The sequence below is a fragment of the Pipra filicauda genome, unplaced genomic scaffold (assembly GCF_003945595.2).
Source record: "Pipra filicauda isolate LSUMZ 115617 unplaced genomic scaffold, ASM394559v2 scaffold205_size1947385_pilon, whole genome shotgun sequence".
NCBI classification, from domain to species: Eukaryota; Metazoa; Chordata; class Aves; order Passeriformes; family Pipridae; genus Pipra; species Pipra filicauda.
Window position 1 is genome coordinate 922,646 of NW_024104316.1, and position 23,209 is coordinate 945,854.

Below are 23,209 nucleotides of genomic sequence, written 5' to 3' on the forward strand. Positions count from 1 at the left end.
GGCGCGAGCGCGCGACCCCGTCCGCCATTTTGTATCGGAACGGCGGCGGCGCGAGAGCAGCGCGCGAGCGGCCCCGGCCCGGCCCTCACGACACCGCCCAGGTGCGAGCGGAGCCCGCCCGGCCCCGGCGCCCCGCGGGCGGGTTGGGGGGCGTGAGGTGGAGGGGGGGAGCACTGGAGGGGGTGCTCGGGGGCGGCGGGGCGGGCGGTGTGGCCGAGGGCCCGGCCCGGAGTGCGCGGGGTCAGCGGGGCCGGCTGAGGCGCCCGCCCGGCCCGGGCCGCCCTGCGGGGCCCGCGGCCCTCCCCGCCCCGCCGCCCGGTCCTGCGGCCGCCGCGGAGCGACGGCGGAAGCGGCCGAGAGGGAAGCCCGCGGGTGCGCCCGGCCCGCGGCGCTCGGGGCAGGGGGAGGCGGCGGCGTGGCGAGGTGGCGGGGAAGCCGCCGGCTCTCGGTCCGTTCTCATCTCTCCCCCTTGGCTCGTGTGACGCCGGCAGTGACAGGTGGAGTTCGGAGCGCTCCGAGCCGGGCCGGGCCCGGCGGCCTCGGTAGGAGAGCGGCGTTGTTGTGACTTGCCCGCAGAAAGCACGGAAAAAGTGAGCGGTAGTAAATAATCCGGTGACATAACCTCCCTGCGGACCACACGGAAGAAATCCGTCTCACCGCCGTCCTCCGGTTAAGAATACGCTGCCCAGTGAAGTGGACTTGCTTAATTCGAAACTAGAAATAGCAACAGTTGGGTGTTTTGACAGATGCTCTATCGGTACAATGCCTCCTTTGCAGTAGTTCTGTAACTTGGATTAGTACTATTTGCTCCTTAAACAAGAGGTTTTAGGGAGTAGCCATAGTTTAATTTCAGCATGTCATGAGCAATTTGGACTGTATTTACAACAGAAGTGAGATAGTACTAAAAACACAACCCCTTGATGTTGATACATCGTGGGCTCAGACTGTCTCTGGTTCCCACTTGTTGCAATAAAGCATGGCATCTGCTCTCAGGAACTTTTTTTTTTTTAAGCAGGTAACAAAACAGGTGTGACCCTGCCAAATCATTCTTGGTGCACACAGCTGAAGTGCTTCCTGTTTCTAAGGAAACTACTTTGGCATTGGCTGAAATTATAGGTAGGGTGAGTCCAGGTGGGGTGACTCTTCTAAACAGGAAGCAAACTGAGTTGCTAATAGGCTTGCTTGTCTTTTCTAGGCTTGTTGCCTTGATTTTTTTCTGCCCTTTTGCTTTCAAGTTCCCTGTTAACTGTTGATGCTGTTGGCTTGGTGTCTCCAAACCACTCATAGCCAGCTTGCTGTCTACCTGTTTCTCCTCTTTGGAGATATTTAATTCATTTTAATTGATGCTGAAGTGGCTGCTGTTGGTGTTGAGCTGATTAAGTGGGGGAGAAACTGTGTAAACATAACTTAGGAATAGAGGACAGTGATATTTTGTGACCCCTTGATGGGACATCACTAAATCACGTTGAGAATTCTTATCACTGAGAATCCTGGTTGAGGACATCACTATTTTAGCCAGATTTATCTTTTTTTTTTCCCCTGTAAACATCCCTGCTGTATGAATACTGCAGTTCTTTGACTTTTAAAATAGCATTTAACTGTTTCCAAACACTTTTTGGATGGTAAAACAGTACAAAGCCTTTGAGAACAGGTCCCTCCTTTCCTTTCCTCCAGCAGAAACTTTATGCTGCAATGTTTGAAGAAGTGGGAAGTGAGAGTTTCTTGGGTTGTTTTTTTTTTTTTTTTTTTTTTTTTTAAGAAGAGTCCAGGTTGAGATGTGAGGTGCCTGAAGCAGCCATGTCATGCTTGGTGCATGTGTGGTGTATTTGAGGTAGGTTCCAAACCTGAAACTCAGCTGGCCTGAGTGTATGGGAACAATATTGGTGCTTAGCTCAGCCACACCATTGTGACTTGCAGTTGGCTGGAATTGTGTGCAGCTTTCCAGTACACAGCATGTTAAGGTGGCTTTTCTATGTGTAAACACCTACATTTGAACTGGTCAAACTAATTGGGAACTTATTTTACTGCTAATGTGCCTTACACTGCAAGGTTTTTCTCTCAGAAGATTTCAAAATGGTAGATGTCCTGAAATCTAAAGTATAGTATAATTCAAACCCTTCTTTCTCCCTTGGATTGCTTCCCGTGTGGGGCTCTGGAGAGGTGTGCTGCTCTTCCGTGTGGTCTATTTGTGTGGGGGTTTGAAAAGAGAGTGAGAGACAGTTCTGAAGAGCAGGTTTAGCAGTGCTCCCTTCAACATGTTTTAAGTGATGTTTTTTGACAGGAGTTTAGAACCTAATCAGTGAACACGTTGGTGTTTGTGTCACTTGAGCTGTTTTATCCTCCACATGCAGCATGTGTGGCCTAAAATCGTTACAGCTCTTGAAACACAGCAGGAATAGTTAATTCTGCAAAATACTGAAAAAAATTCCAAAGTTCAGCTTTAAGTATTTTGAAATTACTTTCTTTTTAAGGCTGTTCCTGAGTTTATGGAAGACTTCAGGTTTGTCAAGTTCAGCATCAAGGCTCAGTTACTCCTGGTGATTTCTGGTTAATAGGGAGTGTCTTTGTCACACCTGATGGCTGGTTTCATATTGGCCTTCTGTTTTGTGCTTCTTGAATTCATGCCTAAAATTTTATCACATTTGTGTTTTAATAGCCCAGCAGAACTCTGCTGTTGAAAAGAATCTACTTAAATGCCCAATTTTTTGCTGATGGCCCGTTGTTTTCCTTAGAGTGTGTTCAGGCTGTGTAATGCTGTAGATTTTGGTAAATATTTTCTAACTCTGTGATGCACAATATAAAGTGGTAATATTGTGAGAGCTCCTGAGTCCTGTGTCTGGTATCTTAATCCATTACTGTAATATAGGATCTGTGACTGAAAGTAGCTAATTTTGACAGTGAATCTAAATTTTTTTTTATAAAATCCCTGTGGCTGAAGCCTGACTTGTCTGAATCTGGCAGGTTTGTCCCATGGACTGAAAGCTTCCTGAATGGTTGAGGCCAGTCTAGGGAGATTCATTCCCACAAAGGATATATGCATCTAAAAATAAAGGCTGCTCCACATAGCATTCATAGCTTTCTTAATCAGTGCTCTAGTAATTGAATTTTAGCCTTGCACTGAATGACCAGAGAGGTACCTGTGCAGTTCTGCTTCCCGGGCAGGATTCCCTTGGTTACTCGGATTTTGTGTACTCTGCTAAGTTGTGCTGTTTGAACCTCTGAAATGCTGTTCGTGTGTTGCTTGTGGGAGCTGTCAGGGTTTGCCGCGTGTCGGGATACACTCCGTGCAATCCATATGTTTAGAACATAAGTGAGAAGCTGTTTCCTCAGCCATTGTGTTCTGTCCTTGAGTCGCCGTGTTTGCTCAGGCTCTTGTTCTGCTTCCTTGAAAGGGAAAATCCCATTTTGCGTCCAGCTTGGGTTCTCCGGTAGCACTGCCAGATTTTGCAGTTGGAAAGTGGCAAAGCTTCTTGTGCTTCCATGCAATCAGAGCATGCTGAGAGGGAGTCCCTGCTTTTTGGGGAGACAACAGAGATGCTAATAGGAGGGCGGGACGGTCAGTGTCCCTGCTCTGCAGGGTAGCAGGGAGGATCAGATAATGGATTGAGCCCAACTCGAGAATTCCAGTACCAAAAAGCTTGATTTTTAGGTGGAGTAGGTGTGAATTGCTGTGCTATTTGTATTGGTCTGAGCAAACTCTTGAAATTCTGTTACTGCCTTAAAAAAAAGTCAAGTTAAAGTTTTGCTTTGTGTCCCGTTCTTGAGTCCTGCTTCAAACATCCCGTGAGTTTTTTCAGGCTGGTTGCTGAAATCTGGTGCTCTGATGGGACTGGATTCCCCTCACTGCCTGCCTGGCTTTGGTAGGTGCAATTACTGTGCCAAGGTCTGTCTGCTTGCATTTTAACAAATGTTTCACAGAAGCTTCATAAGTGGTCATGTATGTTAAACCTTGCCAGTAAGATTGTCTTGGAAAGTGTGTACTTGCCATGCCCAGTAACGTTTTCTGGATTATTCCAAAAGATGAATTTTAGGGTTATTAAAAATAAAAATTAAAAAAATTGGATACTGTGCTACTGAGAAATGTTTTTAAACGTTTGTGTCAGTCCTCCCTTCTGCAGAGGTGTTTCATGGTCAGTGGCCTTTTAAAGCGTGTGTGAAGGTAATGAATTCTAGCTTGTCAGATGTACTAAAAAGAAATGGAAGTTTTGTGTAGTTCTTCTCACTGCAGTTTTAGACATGCCCTGAAATTCTTTCAGAGCCCAGCTGCCTTGTGATTGAAGAATGCTTTCAATATTACTGCTTCAAAATTTGTTCTTCGTGAGATGTGAGTTTTATTGCAGAAGAAGGATCTTGCATCACTTCTTGGGGTAGGCAGGGTTTTACTGTGGCATAATGAAAGTCTGGAAGTCGGTTCATTTGGCTTTCCTTACAAATAGTTTACACGTACATTTATTTAATATAATAAACTTCTCGAGAGAGCAGAATGATCTTCGTTGTCTCTGATAGGGTTTGTTGCTCCTGATGCTTTGAAATGTAGGCAGATGTCAAATAAGGTTCTAAGTGTGAACGATGAAATATGAAGGGAGATGAGGAGAAGAGTTCTGATTGTATCCAGCTGCCTGTGGCCGCTCCGTGGGGTCTCCCAGGAGGAGGGGTGGCCCCGGAGCTGCTGCAGGAGTTGCTCCCTGCACTGGTTTGCCCTCGGCGTTCCTCGTGCCAAGGGAACACCTCACCCGGGCGATCCATCTCCATGATGAGGCAGAAATCGTGTACTGGTGGTTTTGGCCAGAGAGCCAAGACAGCGAGGCAGTAGTTTTTATTCTGAAAAAGGGATCATCAGACTCTTGGCATGAAGCCCAGTGACCTTTGTGTTTCGATCAAGTAGAGCTTCTGAGCAGCTACTTTCCAGCTCGATTCTACCTCTGATAATGTACAGTGCTGCTTCGTGGAGCAGCTTAGGGCTTCCTTTGAGATTCCTCAGGCTGTTGGATATGCAGGACTTGCTTTGGGATGCAGTTTTGTCACATTGGCAATCTGTAATTTAACAGATGAGATGTCAAGTGCCAAGTTTTGTGTTGTCATAGAAATTTATTAAGCTGGCAAGCTCTGCTGTTGTAGCTCACTGGAAAGCTGTTTCAGTATAAGCCAAATGTTAGGGTTAGTTTATTGCAGTTCTTTGTGTGTTGCTCATTCACAATTGCTTGTTTTGGTGTGCAGGGTTGAGGCAATACTGCTTGGATGGTACCGAGGCAAAATATTGAGGAGACGGTAAAAGCACGTTTTTTATATAAACTTGCGATCGATGCTTTGAATGACTCTGACCTCTGATTGTTGCTGTGTGGTAACTAATTCATTATTCATCTCATTTTCTTCTTTCTCACAGTGCTGAAAGGGTAGTCATTCTTCTCACTGAGTTGTTTGCTGGCTCTTTCAGACTGGCAAAATGCAGAAACAAATAAATGTGGTCGGGTAGTGTGGAAACAACTAAGCTTGTGTTGTGAAAACTTGATAGTACTTCTTTTTCCTCGTGGGCATAGTTATGTGAGGTTGCTGCAGAAGTTTAATGTGATACTGTTCTTTTTTTTCAGGTGCCATGTTTCAGAACAGACGAAGACAACTGAGAAAGAAGAGCTGAAGAAAGTAACACAGAAACAAATACAGGCTAATTGGGGGAAAAAAAATTGACCTGTCTCTGAGGTGACTAAAGGGGAATAATGGTGATTTTGCGCCGGGCTCGGCCGCCTGCTTCCGCCCCAACCAGCAATGAATCTTGACTCGCTCTCGCTGGCCTTGTCTCAAATCAGCTACCTGGTGGACAATTTAACCAAGAAAAACTACCGAGCCAGCCAGCAGGAAATACAGCATGTAAGTAAAGTGAGACGGTGCTACAAAATAAATTTTGGAAAGAGAACTGGAGTGTTGAACGAAGTTTCTCTTCTCGTTGGAACTGTGCTCTGCGGTGCTCTCGTGTGTCACTGGGACTGTTTTCTGTGGTGTTGGGAATCCCAGTGTGTGTCTGACACTCCTGTTGGTTCATATGTCATGGAATACAGCAGCTCAGAGCCCAGACCAGTGTTAACTTTGTAGATGAATATCAGGATTAACTGCTGCTCCTGGGGCAAAGCTTTCCTAACTCCTCTAGGTTAAATCTTTCAAGTTTTGCACATTCTACAGAACACTGAGGGGAAGGAAAACATACACATTTTGAGATGTTGCACTGAAAGCATGAATATGTGGTAATTAACATCTGAATGCTTTCACTTACCTCAGGTGGAAGTGTTTTGTCCCTCATTCAGTGAAGCCTGGCTTGTTGTGAAGCCAGGCTGATTGTCTTGGCCCTGGGTTTTCAGAAGGCAGGCAGAGTAACTGTATGTTGAGACCCAAATATCTGTGATCTGTGCAAGAATTCTGGTTTAGCTGACCTTTTTAAAAATAGCTCTGACTAGCAGGGTGGACTGAAAAGCATTATCCACAGAGGAGTGCTTAGGAGGAAGTGAATGTTACTGAGCCAGTTTTAGAAACTGGTTTAGTTCAGTTCCCAGCAGACAGCTGGGCCACTTAAATGTTTTTTTCCTCCAGCAGTTTGATCCTGCAGCGATTTGAATCATATCAGAAGGCCAGAGGGCTTAGGCAGTGTGAGTTTCTGATAACAGTTGTTATCTATAAAAGTGTATTCATTGCTTATCTCGAGGTGAGAGGAGCTCACTGCTTTAAATGTAGGGCATGGAGATGGAATAGATTTCCTGTAACTTCTGTAACTTTCCCATGTTTTTGCAAGTTCAGTAGTCCACTGTCTTATCTGTGATCACTGCTGTGCTTTTGAACAGATGGTTTTTGCAGCGAGGTGTGACTGAAGCATGACTTGCAGATCTGTCAGGTGAACACTTGTGTGAAGGATAATAAACATTCCTTTGGTTTGGGAGATGTGGTTGATCTGCCATTCAGTTGGAGGCTTAAACGGGCAGATTGTCCCTCACCATTCATGCCAGGCCTGTTTCACTCACTGTGGTGAGAGACTGGAACCTGGTGTGTGGAAATGGCTGGTTTGTGTAGGTTGGGTTGTAAGACAGATCTAGGATTTCAAGACTGAATTTCTAAAATCATCTTAATCCATTGTCTTTTTTTTCCTTTTCTCCTGGTATTGCTTTACCTCTGTGGTTGCTAGTACAGTTTTTCCTTAGATAGTTGAAGAGATTATAAATGCTGTAAGTCTGTCTCATGGTACACTGCTTGGTGTAAGTTTTGAGCATGATTCATACAATTTTACAAAGCTTCCATCTAAGCATGTACAGATGTGGAAATTCATACTTGGTCACTTGTGACAATAACAATTCCAAAATGACACTTGCATTTAAATACATCACTCAAGCTTAACAGTGGCAAAGCTTGAGCAACTAATTTCTTTGTAGATGTGCTGTCAGTAGTCATTTAACAGAGGTGATGCTTTAATTCTGCTTTAAAAAAATATATGTTGAAGAGAAGCTTTTATGCATTTGTCAGACACAAATTCTAAAGAATGGCTTCCTCTGAAGTGAGTTTTTGTGGTCTCCTTTTTTTTAAAGGAGTGGAAAGGAGAGCCTGGTCGGAAAGCAGGGAAGGGTTTTGCAGACAGGTTCATCTAGGAAAGCAAAACTTGCTGAATCTAGAAAGACACAGTTATTTTTTTTTATCTAATCATGCATTTGCCTAAACAAAATCCAGCTAGTTCCTGTGTGATAATTCCAAATGCAAGTGCCTCAAACTTTATCCTGAATCACAGACTGGTTGAGGTTGGAAGGGACCTGTGGAGTTCACCTGGTCCAACCTCCTACTCAAACAGTCACTTGGAGAGGGTTGCCCAGGAATATGGATGGACACTCCACAATCTCCCTGGGGAGCCTGTGCCAGTGCTTGGACACCCTTGTGATAAAAAATGAGTCTTTAGATCTTATTTTATGATTGGATACACTGTCTTGTAAATGTATATCCATAACTTTGTACTGACATACCACAGACGTGTATATTGTAGCCTGTGGTCAAGAGGCAGAGCTAGATCTGGCTTGGAAGTTCCTTTGCAGCGGAACAAAACTTGGCAGCCACTGGAATAAGCAGGCTGTGAGGGAAAGGGAAGCACAGTGTCTTAGGTAACAGTACAAAAACAGAGATGGAAACCAAACATCAGAACCTGAAGCAGCCCTGTTTGTCTCTTTGCACAGAGGAACTACCAGCGAACAAGGGCACTCAGGATGGGGTGAGGCAGTGGGCTGGGTGCAGGCAGGCAGGCCAGAGGCACAGCTGCAGGTTTGTGCTGGCACATGTGGCGTGTGTCCTGCAGCTAGAAAGGAGGAAACAATGAGAAAAACATTGCCAGTAGATGAAAGTTGGGTTTGTGATTAACTTCTACTCTTTGGACAAAAGAGGCGAGCTACTATTGGGTGCGTGACTTCAAATGTCTGCCAGTATGGATTCTATTAAAAACAAGTAGTGCTGTGTTCTTAGATGGGGGTTGAAGAAAAGAATAAGCTCTGAAACGATCTGGAGCTGCTTCAGACAACAAGCTGATGAGCTGGTCTGTAGCCAAGAGTGAAGGCAAATGGTAGGGGGTGCTAACAAGAATGTGATATTGTTAAGATTTAGTAATGAATGATGGTGTTGAAAATTAACAGATGTAGATCACCTGTTTTTGGCAGGTATTGGATACAGCTGAATGAGCTCTAATGACTGGGGAAGACTTGGTTAAAGGTCTCAGCTGCAGGTGTCCAGCATGTGGCCTTCGATTTTAAAGCTTGCTAATGAGCAAGTTTGAGATGAACTTTTTTCTTTAGATGGCAGAAAAAACTTCCCTTGTGCTTTAAAAGACCCTGGAGTAATGGCAGTCGAGTCAGTCACAGCCAGGAGACAACGTACAAGCTGCCTGCAAGATCAGTGAAGATGCTGTCTGATGGCTTGTCTCCTGGATAAGTTCCTGCTACACAGGCATAGCACAGAGGTGCACACTGTCCCGGGGCTGTGCTCTGGAGGAGTTAGGCACTGCAGCTGTGGGCAAAAGTGGGGGAAATGAGACCATGGCACTGGATTCTGGGCTGCTTTGGTGGCAGAGAAGCTTGAAACCATCCTCTGGGTGACTCACAAGACCCTTTTTACTTCGTTTTTTGAAAATACTACCCCTGAAATGCATGACTCTGTGTCAGTGACTTGTGTCTGGGTTCTTTATCTCTTCATTTATACTTTTATTATGCCGGTGGGGTTAATGACTTGGCTTTTAGGTTACTCATTAAAAAGGAACATTCTCAGCGGTTTTGTTGAAACCGTAGATGACTTAACCACTGGAAGTATCCATGGTACCAGCCCCAGATCTTGCTCTGTAATCCCTGTTTGCTACCCAGCTGGTTTCTTTGATACTTTTTTGCAGATTGTGAACAGGCACGGTCCCGAGGCAGACAGGCATTTACTACGCTGTCTATTCTCGCACGTGGATTTCAGTGGCGATGGTAAAAGCAGTGGCAAAGATTTTCATCAGGTACAGTTTACACTGAGGCATCTGTTTATTAGTTTTGGTTGTTAAAAATCTGCAGTAGGATTTGGTCCGTGTTAAGCACAAAGGCAGGTTAGAAGCAGTAGCTTCAAACAAATTTCTGATCCGTGGCCTTTCAAGTGCAAGCACCTTTCACCAGTATTAAGTCAGAAGACAAGAAGTTATTGATATCTGACTCTTGCAATCTCTTGATCTGGAAAAAAACCCAGATGGCATCAGTTCAATTGCTCTTTCTACCACATGAAGTGCTCTGTTGTGAAAACCTTTCTGTGTCTTTTAAAACTTTGTCCAAATCCACTGACAGTTCTGGTGACTGTGTCTATTGGCAGGAGTGTTTTCATCCTTAAAAACTTTTACCACAGACTTTTTAGCTCATAAACATGAATCCAATACTCTTAGATTATGTTGAACGTGGGAGGATGACTACAAAAAAAATGAAACACTGCACATGTGATGGAGAATGTTTTATCACTTTTGTCTTAAAAGCAAAACAAACCTGAAGGAAGCTTGAATGAAAAGAAACTAGTTAATGTTAGTGAGAATTTGGGCACTTACACGTATCTTATCATTGTTTACTTTTACTACACGAAGTGGACAGTAGTTTTGTTTTGTTCTCCTGTTACAGAACTGTGAGTCTTCAATTTATCTTGTTCTTTTCAGACTCAATTTCTGATCCAGGAGTGTGCGTCGCTGATTACAAAACCCAACTTTATCTCGACGCTGTCCTACGCCATTGACAATCCCTTGCACTATCAGAAGGTTTGTATGCTCCGAGGGGATCCCACTGTCAGCAGCTGCACTGAATTGGTCTGTAGGAAACCAGCTGGTTTTCCCTTGTGTTCCCTTGTTGTACTAAAAATCTTCAAAAATTGAGCTTGCCCAATTGGTGTGGGCTTTTTGTTAAACTAAGCAAGTTAGTCACTCAGAATGACTGCAAAGTAATTTTAAAGCTTTATCTGATATCAGTATTTTACGTCTTGTTTGTGGCATCAGAACAAAAATAAATCATCAGTGCTCCTGTTTCTTTCTGTATGAAAGCCATGATAGTGGTTTGATAATGAAGGAGTGGGGTATATGGAAGAAGCTTTTAGTTTAGTTGGAAAGATGTTTGTTTAGCCATATAAGCTTTGTGTGAACCTACAGCAGAATAGTTACTAATATTCCAAACTTGCCAATGGACTCTAGATAGCCTGGCACATTGCAAATGAGACTAACCCCGTAACAACTTCCATTTAACTCTTCTTACCTGTTTCAGAGTCTAAAGCCTTCACCCCATTTATTTGCCCAATTGAGTAAAGTCATCAAATTAAGTAAAGTTCAAGAGGTAGGTGAACACTTATTTCGAAAATATTTTAATGTATTTTTACTAAGCATGTTAGAAAGGATGATGCCCCTTACTACAACGTTTATTCCTGTTTGTAGGTGATTTTTGGTCTCGCTTTACTGAACTCTTTCAGCTCAGATCTACGAGGTTTTGGTAAGTGAAGCTTCTGAAGTGCTGCAGCAGGGCCACCCTTTTCTCTTTCAGCACTGGGCTTTCTAGATGGGTAGATACGTGCCTGCCTGGCCTGAGCTTGCAGTTAGTGGTGGGCAATAGCTGACAGTCATATTGTATGAAGTTGAAGGTCCCTTTCATAAATGACTTGCTAGATAATGAATCAGCGTGAGGTACTGCCATAACTTTTAGTTGTCCATTAATATTTGAGTTTTGGAGTATTTAAATCTGAACTGTTGGGGCAAACACAAATTAAGAGAATGGTACCCGCGAATCTTTGTATTTAAAAAGGAGTTCCAGGTTTTGACTGGAGCCTCTTTTTGTTTCCAAAAGCTGCCCAGTTTATCAAACAGAAACTCCCGGATCTCTTACGCTCTTACATTGACGCGGACGTCAGTGGAAATCAAGAAGGTGGCTTCCAAGATATTGCAATAGAGGTCCTGCACCTTCTCCTCTCCCATCTCCTCTTTGGGCAGAAGGGAGCCTTTGGGGTAGGACAGGAGCAGATTGACGCTTTCCTCAAAACATTACGTAGAGGTAAGTGGTGCTGTTCAGGAAACCTGCCTGGATGCAAACTTTGGAAGGGAATTTTGTAACTTGCCGTCAGTGCCGAGGGCTGAAGTTGTGGGGAGCTTGGTGAGGCAGAACTCTGTAAATTTTCATAGCTCTGAACTGACAGAAAAATAACATTTCTCTGGCATTGGCCATAATGTACTGTTTTGCTTTCAATGAGCAGTAATGTGGTCTCATGTTTTTGAAAAGTTTGATAAATAAACGTGAAGTGGGGGATATTCAAGTCTGTGTTTGCTTGTATGGGCTGGTGTTTGTGGGTTTAACCAGAGGAGTTCAGTGCACTGTAGTTGAGAAACCCCATACAGTGTAAAGTGTAAGAACATATATGGCCATTTGAAACAGGTACATTTGCAGCACTGTGCTGTTTATATTGGGTGTGGATCCATGAGGGAACAGTGAGGGAGGGAGGTGCTTCTGAGTTCAACTCTGGTTCATTTCTTGGAAGCTACAATGGTTGTTGCAGGGGACCTTATCTATAAGATAGTCTCTTCCTTTCCAATATGAGTGTTTGCTGTAAACCTATCAGAATAGGGAGGATTTGAACTCAAGATGATAACTGAATTTAAATTAACCCACTCCTTGGTTCTGCACAGATCTAGAGGAAGGTACCCTGTATACAAAAGCAAAATACTTGTTCTTATTGTTTAAATATAACTTGTTAGTGAAATTCTTGACATTTTGCTTTGGGAAATTGGGAACTCTTCCTCGACTGGCCCTGGAGGGTATGGAGACATTATATGTCATCTTAAAGACAATGCTGTCTCAGGAAGGCCCACCCACAAGGTGACAACTCCCATGCCCACACCTGATCTTCTTGTTACCTGTCTCTCTTAAACTTTACCTTCCAGAAGTGAAAAGTGAGTATCTTCTCTTTCCACACCCCAGTGCCTGGCTTAGATTTGCTGTACTTCTTAGACTTAATAACAGATCCTTTGTTTCCTAATACTTCCTGACTTGGAGGAGAGGCTTTTGGTGGACTGGTGTATTGTTTCCTGATCTGTGCTTTTTTCTGGATGATTGTTAGTGACAATCTAAGTCTAAACTTCCACCAGCTGCAGTGAACCTGTATGAACCTAGTCTAGTCTGTACTCTTGCTCTTTAGGAATATCCAAGTGCCATTAGAGAACTGAGAGTGGGACGGAGGGATGCTGCATGAGTACCCTCTTGGTTCCTGCAGGAGCAGGGCAACTCTAGCACAGCAGTGGAATAATTTTGAATAGCCTTTTACGTGCAACTGGTGTTCTGGGGTTTTTGACACTTTTTTGTTACTCTTGCCTTTAGATTTTCCCCAGGAGCGTTGCCCTGTGGTGCTTGCACCACTTCTATACCCTGAAAAACGGGACATTCTAATGGACAGGATCCTGCCTGATTCTGGAGGGATAGCCAAAACCATGATGGAGAGTTCTCTGGCAGATTTCATGCAAGAAGTTGGCTATGGCTTTTGTGCAAGGTTTGTGGGAAAATGTAATTTTCAAGCATCTTGGGTGGCGGTGGTTTTCTTTCTTGTTTCTTGAGGCAAAAGGTAAAGAACGCCTAAAGTACTAAAATAACTGCAATCTCAGTAAATATTGTGAGGTCATTTGTTTGGATTCCTGTTTTATATTTTGCTTTCTTCTAAAGTGTAAAATACATCTGTGTAGGATTTTGTAATGGTGAGAAGTGCTCCATAAAAAGATTCATATTCTTTGTGAAGGTTTTATTAGAATTTGACCATCATCCTTTTTTAAGTGAAAACAAACTTGCCTGGATAATCATAAATTCCAACTCAATCCTACTGGATTTTTGGAAGAATTGTGCTCTTGTGACAGACTCCTGTTAGCTCACTGTCCATATGACATAGGCTACAGCAGAACTGAAGGTGGTCTCACTTTGAGAGCATTGAGCAGCAGTGGCTTTCTGTTTATATTGTGTTTTGATCAGTACTGATCAATTGATCAGTAATGATTGAGATTATTTTCAACTGTAGAATCTAATTAGGATAGTAAATTGATGGAGTATCTTGACAATTGCATCAGTCTTTGCCTGCTTAGGCTTCTTTTGGTAAAGATTCAGCTGTCTCAGCCTGTGTCGGTGTGTATTTTGGTAGACATGCATTGCCCACATCTTCAGTAGTGTTCTGTATTCCTGCTCCCTCCCCAGTCTGAAAGGTTAGAGGGGCAGTTCTGGACTTGTTTAGATACATGTGTGAATTGAAGCAGTTACTAGGAAAGGGGAGGGAGAAGGTAGACTCCAGTCAGAAGCTGTCTGTTGAGGAGTTAATTTGAATATATTAAAGGTTAACTTCCTGCTGTATACCTGCTATCTGCACAAAGCCAGCTCAGTTTTTGAATGCAGTTTATCAAGATTTAGGGTAGTGCTCTGCTACTGGTTGTGATAACAGGAGCCTGCAGGTGTGTGGCTGGTTTTGAAGGGGGCCTTAGTCTTAGCCCTCAGTATGAACCTAACCTGTTTTTGTAAAGGAAATTCATTAGGAAGCATAAGCTAGAAATAAATGATCCTGTATTTTAAGAGTCAGACTATTGCCTACTTTGGGGAGGTGATCAAATCTCAAAGGTATAAATGTGAATTTGTTTAAACCGTGAGGTAAAAACACAGTAAGTGTGTTGGAAGATACTGAAAATTATTTCCTTTGTTAGCATGTGCCTGTTAATAAAATATACAGTTTATATCTGTATTGATGCTGTATAAATCTTGTTGGCCTAGTTATGAAGTGTTCACAAAATAAAAAAAAATAAAGCAGTAAAAGCCTTCAGTTCTAAAACTGAAAGTTGAGCACCTGCTCATTGTTTGCTCTTTTGGCTCCGTGAAGGTTTCTGCTGGTGACCTCTGCTCAGGGATGCCATGCCTTGCATCAGGCTGAAAGGCAAACGTTCACAGCTTACCTTTGAACAGTGCATGTCATCGTTTTGAAATGTGTGCATTCTCAAAGCCTTTGTTTCACTTTTAGCTACCAGAAAACTTGAGTCTTTGAAGCTCTGTATCACAGGTCAATATGTGGAAGTGCTTTTAGCCAGAAACGGTGCTAAGCCTACCCTGTGCCTTTGCTGTGGCAGAGCACAGTCTGTGAAACATCTCTCCCTGTCACTTCAGTACACCTGGCTTTGAACTGCAAATGTGGCACAGAACGTTTCATGGAAATAATTGCACGGACTCTCTACTGAATTTTTCTTCTTGATTGTCCTGGAATTTTGTTATGTTGGATCATTTGGCTAACATGACTGAAGCTGAGTTTTAGTCTCAAGTTAGTTTCTCCCAACAATCTGTGTGTGGTCCCAACTGTACTCACGGGCCTTGTTTCCATCTGTCCTACGTTGTGCCACGGTGAAAGCCGCTTTCACAAGATCTTTGTGTTTTGTTGCCATCTTAGTGTTGAAGAATGTCGCAACATAATCGTGCAGTTTGGGGTGCGGGAAGTCACGGCTGCCCAGGTCGCCAGGGTGCTGGGGATGATGGCTCGCACTCACTCGGGATTGACGGACGGGATTCCATTACAGGTGAGTGGCCTCTTGGGCTGGGGATTATACTTCAGCAGAAACAGAGGAGTTAAAATGCCAGCCTCTAGTAATTTAACAATTGCTTGTATTATTTGGGGCTTGTACTTCGGTCAGTTCTGTTGCAAATGTGTTTAATACTTGAGTGAATGAAAGATTCTCGGAAGTCTAAAACTGGTGTCAGTACTGGTCTGAACTTCTGATTATGCCTTCCCAGTGCAGGGAGTTCTGTAGCCAGTGGGTGTTGAGACTCCTTTGTTTTTAACTATTGTTTAATTCAGTGTATTTGACTTGCAGTCTATTTCGGCTCCTGGCAGTGGGATTTGGAGTGATGGGAAGGATAAGAGTGATGGAACCCAAGCCCATACCTGGAATGTGGAGGTCTTGATTGATGTTCTTAAAGAGCTGGTGAGTATTGTGAGCATCTTGGTCTTTTATGTGGAATATCTGAAAGCAGGACATGTCTCAGTGTGATTGTAAAGCTTTCTAAGCTCCAACAGCCTTGAATAGCTTTGAATCTCCTTAATGTGACTGTACTTAAAATGATTGGGGTTTTTTTTCCTCATGAACAAGAAAATTTTGAGGAATTGTGGGAAATAAAAGCTACTTGAATGAGTAACTCAGGTGCAATTTGAGATTTATTCCACGCTGCTCCCACGTACTCCAGCATGTGTTCTCTGAGGGTTTTTGTGTTTCAGCGTATTTCTGGCAGGGGAATGTTTTGTGCATCAGACACCTTGCTTTGAAAAGCTTCTCACTGTAGGCATAAATGATGAAAATGAAACTATTTTTGTAGCCACTCATTCCAACGCTGTAAAGCTTTTTGCGCATGAGGATGCTTTAGAAATAGGAAAGTTTTTCCACCACTTTATAAGCAGCAATTTTTGTAATTAACTCAGATAAATGTGAGTCCCATTTTTTTGGTCTGCCTTATTTTTTTGTGATTTTTTTTTTCCCTGTATATTCCCTCTAAAGTATACAGGGGTCAATTATTTTTTTCTAAACCTTGGGCCATACAACTAGCTTTGTATTTTTGCTCACCTGTCCCTGAAGTGAGTGGTTTATGTTCCACAATGGCCACAGTTCCCTCCCAAGCTCTCTCATCCTTATTGTTTCACAGTGTTGTTGAAAAATGCAGTAGGTGCTTTTCAAGGACTTGCAGTTTACATTTTGCAGAAGGTCAGACCCTTCTGCCTTTTATTAGAAGGCACATGGGAGTCTGATAAAGGAATAAGTTTGCGTGCTAAGAAAGGAGCAATGTGTTTGGGTTTTTTAAAAACTTGTTAATGAGATGTTTGGAAGGATAGACAGCTACTGTAGTGCTGGGCAAGTGCAATCTCACAAGCTAATTTCACACACTAACTTGCATCAAATTCTCACAACTGTCTAAATGCCTTTCTTTTTAAAAAGAACCCCTTGCTTTCAGCTAAAAGGTGGGTGGATGTTAAACTGGATAAAATAACTGATGGAGAAAGGGCTCTTACAAGACAGTACTGAGGATCATAATGTTCAAGGCTGACCCCCCTTGTTTGTCTGGTTGCAGAACCCCAACCTGGACTTCAAAGTAGTAACGTATGAGTTGGACCACCCGGGATTTCAGATTCGTGACAGCAAGGGCCTGCATATCGTGGTGTTTGGCATCCAGAGAGGGCTGGGCATGGAGGTTTTTCCAGTTAATGCCATATACAGACCTTGGAAGCACGCAGAGGGCCAGGTGGGTGTCCCAACATTTCTGCTGTATGTTTGTTGCTGTATGTCCCAACATTTCTGCTGTATTAGTGGAGTTTGCGGAGTTCCTGAATTTCTTGGGTTGGTGGATTGGTAATGTGAGTTTTAAGATAAAGACACATTTGAGACCTTGGTAAGGCCTCAGGTGTGTTACTGAAGTACAGCCTGTAGTTCACCAGTGTCTGCATTGTGTGGGAGGAGATGGTCACTTGTGCACTGTGACAGCACCCGTGGCTTTAGCAGAGTTCTGTGTACCCCCTGTGTAGTGCAGCAGAGGGTAGAGTTGCTGCTGCGTGGCAGTGCTCTGCAGTTTGTACCTGGTTACACAAACAGGCCACAGCTTTGTGCAAACAAGTACCCTCAGCATGCCTGTCTCCATCACTTTCAGAAATCCTGGGAGAAGTGTGAGGTTCAGTCTTAGTAAAACACACTGGTAGTAAAGCTTGGCTCATCTCTGCTGCTTCGTTGTGCATCATTCTCAAAAATGTGTCACTTGATAAAGTGGAAGGAACCTGAAAGTCTAAATATCTAAATTAGTTTTGATGTCTTTTTTAATTCCAGCTCTCCTTCATTCAACATTCCCTCATAAACCCTGACATCTTCTGTTTTGCTGACTACCCTTGCCATACTGTTGCCACAGACATCCTGAAGGCACCACCAGAGGATGACAATCGAGAAATTGCTACATGGTAATCCTGCTCTCTACTGCTTTTCATACCTAGAGTTAGATTACTTGTCTGCTCAAAGCTGGCTTTATCTTCCTGCAGCCAGATTTATTTGTAGCTGTGTGTACATCCCAGTAGATCAACCATTAGTATCTGTTCCATGTTTGATGGGTGAAAGTACTCATATCATCAGAACTTCCTCTGTACTTCCGTAACAGATGAAAATGTACTGCCAGTGCTTGCTTTTATTGGAGTGCTCAGCTTGTCTGGAGAATTTCTGCTGGTGTATTTTGACATATACTGCAAGGAGGGGATAGAGGAAGTGGTGTGAATTTAAATCTCTCTTTCCCAGGATGACATTAGAGAAGTTGGTTTTATTTGTATGAAAGAAGTCCTGGGATTTAAATAATAAATTTGTGGAGCTGTTGGTGAGCATGAAGCTGACTGGTGTGACTTTTTGAGCTGACCCCTTTCTTTTGATATAGCCAGGTAGCTTATTTCAGTAAAGATACTTGCTTCCTTTTCAATTGTATGGCCTAAAATGGGGAATTGAAGGATAGGAAATACAGGTAAATTGACTGATTACTTGTCCATGAAGCAGACAAAACAAGTAGAGTATCTTCAGTAAGTTTCGCAAGTTGGGACTTGGAGGTGTTTAAAAAAGTGTATTCCATTCTGGAAGTGCATTTCAGGTTAAATTATCCAGGTCACCCACCTCAAGCTGAATTTCTTCAACATCAGCTTTCAGTTCTCCCTCTTCCCTAACAGAGTCAGAAGGTCTTAAGCTCTTAAATTGTGAGTTAATTTTTCATGGTTTTTTTCAGGCTTAGTTGTACGTGGTACAAACAACCTGCAGTGTCAGGTTGGTGGCAGTGGGTGTTGCTTTATGTTGCCTTACCATTGTTCCTACAGAATGCTTGGCTCCAGGATCCTGTAAGCTTTCTGCTTGGTAACTTTGGGGGGGTTGTCTTGTTTTTTTTCTCTTTTGTTAGGAAGAGCCTGGATTTGATTGAGTCTCTGTTACGACTGGCAGAAGTGGGACAGTATGAACAGGTTAAGCAGCTCTTCAGTTTTCCTATCAAGCATTGCCCAGATATGCTGGTATTGGCCTTACTGCAGATCAACACGTCCTGGCACACCTTGCGCCACGAACTCATCTCCACGCTCATGCCAATTTTCCTTGGCAACCATCCCAACTCTGCCATCATTTTGCACTACGCATGGCATGGACAGGTAAGTGTTTTCACTGGAGTGTGCCTGTAGTTAATTCATGTAACTTGAAAGCTTCTAAAATGGGTTGAGCAGTTAGAACACTTAAAACAACAACGGTCATATTGGTTTATGAACTGGTCAGTTTAAAACCCAAGGGGTAAATCATCTGTGGCTTATGCAAAGCAATGAGTTGTCCCCTCCCTGACTTGAGGCAAATTGTTATGATTTGATTTTCAGTAATATTTACTGAGAAAATATACCTGGAAAAGTAGAGAGACAAAGTTAAGTTTGACTTCTTTGAGCATTTCAGTTTTAGCTAAAGTTGCCCGCAGTTTGATTTTTAAAAAACGCAAAATCAAACAATCCAACAAAAGAAACCCCCAAAAACTTCACAAGAGCATCACCTGCCCTGCTCTGCTCAACTCTGAACCTCACACATTTGAGTGTAAAAACTTGAAGCAATAAGTGAAGAGGTTTAAACCAAAAGAGTCTCCTTTGTACTTGCCAAAAGGTAAAAGTTGTTCTAGGCATAAAAAAACTACCCACACCATAAGTTTTCACAGTCTGGGGTGTTTTCAGAAATCTTAGGACTGTCTGCTGACCTCTTTCAAAGAGAACTTCCATGCAGACATAACTATATATGCAAATCCTATACTTTTAATGGGTTTGGTGTTTGGTGTGGCCTTATCATTGTAAGTGCTGGTAGTTAAGCAAAGAGAAGTCATAAGAAACTGAAAGCAGAGGAAGCCTCTGAGGTGGGAGGGAATCTGCAGTGGGAAACATCTTGCTCTCATCATGTGGAGTTAATGGCAAGAAGCTTGAAATCGTGGCTACTTCCTAGCTGAATGCTATGGATGTTTTATATTTTTCCTTATAAAAGTCTTAAATTGAAGAATGGGGGTAGGATAGGTATGATGTGCTTTTTGCATAAGGCCTTGAAATGGCAAAATAGGCAGTTTTTCCCCAGGGTAGATTTCAGAATAAAGCACAGAATGATGGCTGCCATGGGACATGGTGGCATTCCACAACTTAAGGATGTTTCCCTTTAAACAAAACCCTTGCTGCCATCAAAGTCCCAGTTGTGTTGTAGTTTAAAATTGCCCCTGTGTGAGCAGAGCTAGATACTGTGTTTTCCATGTTGAATTCTCACTTCAGGACATCATGTCAGGCATAACATTTTTTAAATGGCTTGCATATTCCAAAAGCAATTTGTCTACAGTTGAGAGCAATTAGGGAAGAGATGGGATGTACATACTTACCATTTGCAGTCGTGCTGCATCCTTTAGCTGTAGCTCCTGGGTAGTCTATTCTTGCATAGAAAAGGCTCAATTCAAAAGCAGGTTCTGAAGCTAAAGAGTAAGTATGTCTGTATGTTAAGCTTCAGATGTAAAATACTCTGTTTAACGTTCACATAGGTGATCCTATTCCTAGAACCATGGAGTACAATCCTAGTTTAATTCTCCCTAGGGTCAGTCTCCTTCAATCCGCCAGCTCATCATGCATGCCATGGCAGAATGGTACATGAGAGGGGAGCAGTATGACCAGGCAAAACTGTCACGGATTCTTGATGTGGCGCAGGACTTAAAGGTGAGTTTTGCAAAACACTGCCATTATTTGCTGTCTGGTGCCTTTTGCAGGTTTGCTTATCTTTTAACAAAGGCTAAGCTTAAATTAAACTAATTTAATAAGTAAGGATTACTTTTTTTTAAGCACATCTGGATTTATTTGTTGCTGCTCATCTTAAAAAAGAAAAAAAGCCTGTGTTGATGTGACCTTAAGTACTCTTCAGCTGATTTGTGGTATCTGACTGCAGATGCTTCCAGCCTGTCCAGTTGGGAGCCCAAGATGTTTGATGTGGTTATTTGCAGTGGGGTTGGTTATCGTGGCTTAGGTGACAAGTACCTTGGGAAGCAGTACAACAGAATTGCTTGCTGTGTAAATCCAGAAAGAGCTCTGACTGCTTTAACCTTGAGTACTGTTGAAATGAGATTGTAGAAAATATCTGTGAGATATTTGTGTGAAGGTGGCACTGCTAAGAACAACGGAATGGGGATTTCTTGCTACTGCTTCTTAGTTTTTACTCATTCACAACAGACTGGAAGTTGTGACCGACTTCTTTGAGGCCTTTATTGCTTCCTGAAGTTAGATGCAAAATAATTGGGTGTCACAAAGTGCAAGAGCACCTGCTGCTGCTTGAAGTCAGTTTTGTTGTAGCAGTTGCTGTGTGCAGGGGTGACCCCTTAGAGCAGATACATTCTGAGTGTCTCTGAAGGGGTTGAGGTCTGTTTGCAGGGAGATGCTTGGCTCTTCTGCTTAATTTTGTTGCAATGTCAACTTGGTAGTTCTCGACCACTTGCTGGTGGATTTTCACATAGAGGAATTTAAAACAAGGTCGCTTCAAAGAAGGTAAAGTCATGATTTCAAATCAGAGCTCTTGTTTATTTGCCTCATGAGCGAGCTGTAAGTGAAGTTGACAATACCAGTCTTTGGCAGCATGGGATAATAAGACTCCTTTAATAAAAGGGGGGGGGCTAGAAAGAAAAGGAGAAAGGGTGTCTGTGTGTCTTCACTAGTAGTCTTCTGATTTTCTTTCTTTAGGCCTTGTCAATGCTGCTAAATGGTACTCCATTTGCCTTTGTTATTGACCTTGCTGCACTTGCCTCTCGACGGGAATACCTCAAACTTGACAAATGGCTCACAGATAAAATTCGGGAGCATGGGGTAAAGCAGAATTTTTCTTTTTATTTCTGCATTCGTATCAGTGACTAACTTAAGTCACTTTAACAATTTTATAAGTAGCTTTAAAGTTGTGGAAGGTGTCCATGGTCTGATAGTTCAACATTTTCACTGAACTATAGTAGCTTAGTGCAATTCTTTCCACGGTGCAATTGCCAAGTTTGAAATAGTGTCCTGGATGCAGTTTGGGAGATTAAGATAACATTTTTTCCTCAGGAGCCTTTCATCCAGGCCTGTATGACTTTCTTAAAGAGAAGATGTCCATCTATCCTGGGTGGCCTTGCTCCAGAAAAAGATCAGCCCAAAAGTGCTCAACTTCCTCCAGAAACGTTGGCGACGATGTTGGCCTGTCTGCAAGCTTGTGCTGGGTAAGGATTACGTTGCTTACACTGAGCTTGTCATCTGTTTGCAACTTGTTTTCTGGCACGTGGTCACAGCTGGCTTGGAATTTCACGTGGAGAATGGGGTTAATGAGAATGGATAAACTTGCAGGGATAGGTGCTGTAGTATAGTTCATTTTGCATTGAAACTTTTGTTGTGGGCTGGGTCGTGAGAGCTTGAGCATTCATTCTTGTCTTTATCATGGAACAGGTGAGGTGATCTTGGAGACTGGGGGCTGGCTGGTGAGTCAGATACAGGGCTTTAGTTTGGACAAGGGAATACAGGTCATGGTACAGAATGGAACAGCATCTTGGAAAAGTCATTGTATAAAGGATTTTGTGATTGTGTTAAGCAGATGCCTCTGTCTGGTAATTGCCCTAGCAATAAAGGGCTCCTGCAGTCCCTTATGTGTAGGAGAAAAGTGGTGAGTGGTGACTGTAGTGTAATTGAGACTGAAAGTAGACGTGTAATTTCTGCTGTCTTCATTTGAGAGAGACTCAAAGTACTCAGATGGAAAATACTGAAGATCTTTTGCAGATGAGATTGTTTAGCTAAAGGCAGAAGAAAAAATGTGTCGATTTAAGAGCTGTTTTGTCTGCTAGAGGGGAGGGATAGACTACAGAAGGGATGATGGAAACCGAAATTGGACAAATCAGTCTTCAAATACTGTGTACACACATAGTAAATGTGACTGAACGTTGTAAAGTATTTGCAGTGTCATTTCTTCGTGCTGTCAGACCAAGATGGTATTTATCTCTGAAACACTGCTGCAGTTAACTAGACCTGTCACAGGGCCATGTGTGAGCCAGAGCGACTGGAAGCTGGAGATGGTGCTGATTTTGCTGCTGGTTTTGGCACCAACTGAGCCTGGCATGTCCCAGTGCATGTTACTGATCTGAGCCTTATGCTGTGTCCTTTGGCTTAGCCAGTGTTGTCTTGAAAAACATGAGAAACATCTTTAAAGGCATCCAGGATGGCTCTCCTGTAGGTGCTAGGAAATTCATACCAACACAGAGTTGTCACAGGGGGTAGTGGAACTGAAAGGGAATTTGAGATACCTGTAAGATTTTTAGGAGAAAGGAATCTCCTGGTTTCTGCTGGAACCTGTGCAACTGATCTTCCAAATGCTGTTGAAGTACTGTTTCTTAAATACAATGGTCAGCACGTGTCTTGGACTGAGAGATAACTGATATTTTTCAACTCAAAGTGCATCTTCTGAGACTAGTTCACAAATGAGCTTATATTCCTTATTTTGCATTCTGCAATGTCCACGTTTTAGAGGTTCAGTGGTTAACTATAGATTTGACTTGCATCTAATGTCATTGTGTTCTGAATCTTAATGTGTTAACCAAGCTTTATTTATTGCATTAATTCCAAAAGCCGCTAGTTCTCTACTGGCATAATTCTCTCAGCT

General features: G+C 42.9%; 1 protein-coding gene across 8 annotated transcripts in view; it reads left to right on the forward strand.

The window, feature by feature from the left end:
- CNOT1 (CCR4-NOT transcription complex subunit 1) overlaps nucleotides 1–23,209 on the forward strand; it is a 55,764-nt gene continuing 32,555 nt past the window's right edge. For 7 of the 8 annotated variants that reach the window (XM_027716132.2, XM_027716136.2, XM_027716139.2 and 4 more), the window contains exons 1-16: nucleotides 1–101; nucleotides 5,589–5,865; nucleotides 9,392–9,499; nucleotides 10,175–10,273; nucleotides 10,770–10,838; nucleotides 10,937–10,991; nucleotides 11,343–11,546; nucleotides 12,864–13,032; nucleotides 14,950–15,076; nucleotides 15,371–15,481; nucleotides 16,617–16,787; nucleotides 17,363–17,490; nucleotides 18,459–18,699; nucleotides 20,146–20,265; nucleotides 21,277–21,399; nucleotides 21,631–21,782. In XM_027716132.2, coding sequence (XP_027571933.1) covers nucleotides 5,764–5,865; nucleotides 9,392–9,499; nucleotides 10,175–10,273; nucleotides 10,770–10,838; nucleotides 10,937–10,991; nucleotides 11,343–11,546; nucleotides 12,864–13,032; nucleotides 14,950–15,076; nucleotides 15,371–15,481; nucleotides 16,617–16,787; nucleotides 17,363–17,490; nucleotides 18,459–18,699; nucleotides 20,146–20,265; nucleotides 21,277–21,399; nucleotides 21,631–21,782 — 1,979 coding nt within the window. In that variant the 5' untranslated portion in view covers nucleotides 1–101; nucleotides 5,589–5,763. Of the gene's footprint in view, nucleotides 102–498; nucleotides 591–5,588; nucleotides 5,866–9,391; nucleotides 9,500–10,174; nucleotides 10,274–10,769; nucleotides 10,839–10,936; nucleotides 10,992–11,342; nucleotides 11,547–12,863; nucleotides 13,033–14,949; nucleotides 15,077–15,370; nucleotides 15,482–16,616; nucleotides 16,788–17,362; nucleotides 17,491–18,458; nucleotides 18,700–20,145; nucleotides 20,266–21,276; nucleotides 21,400–21,630; nucleotides 21,783–23,209 lie in introns of those variants that run through there. The other variant, XM_027716133.2, reaches the window with a different exon arrangement.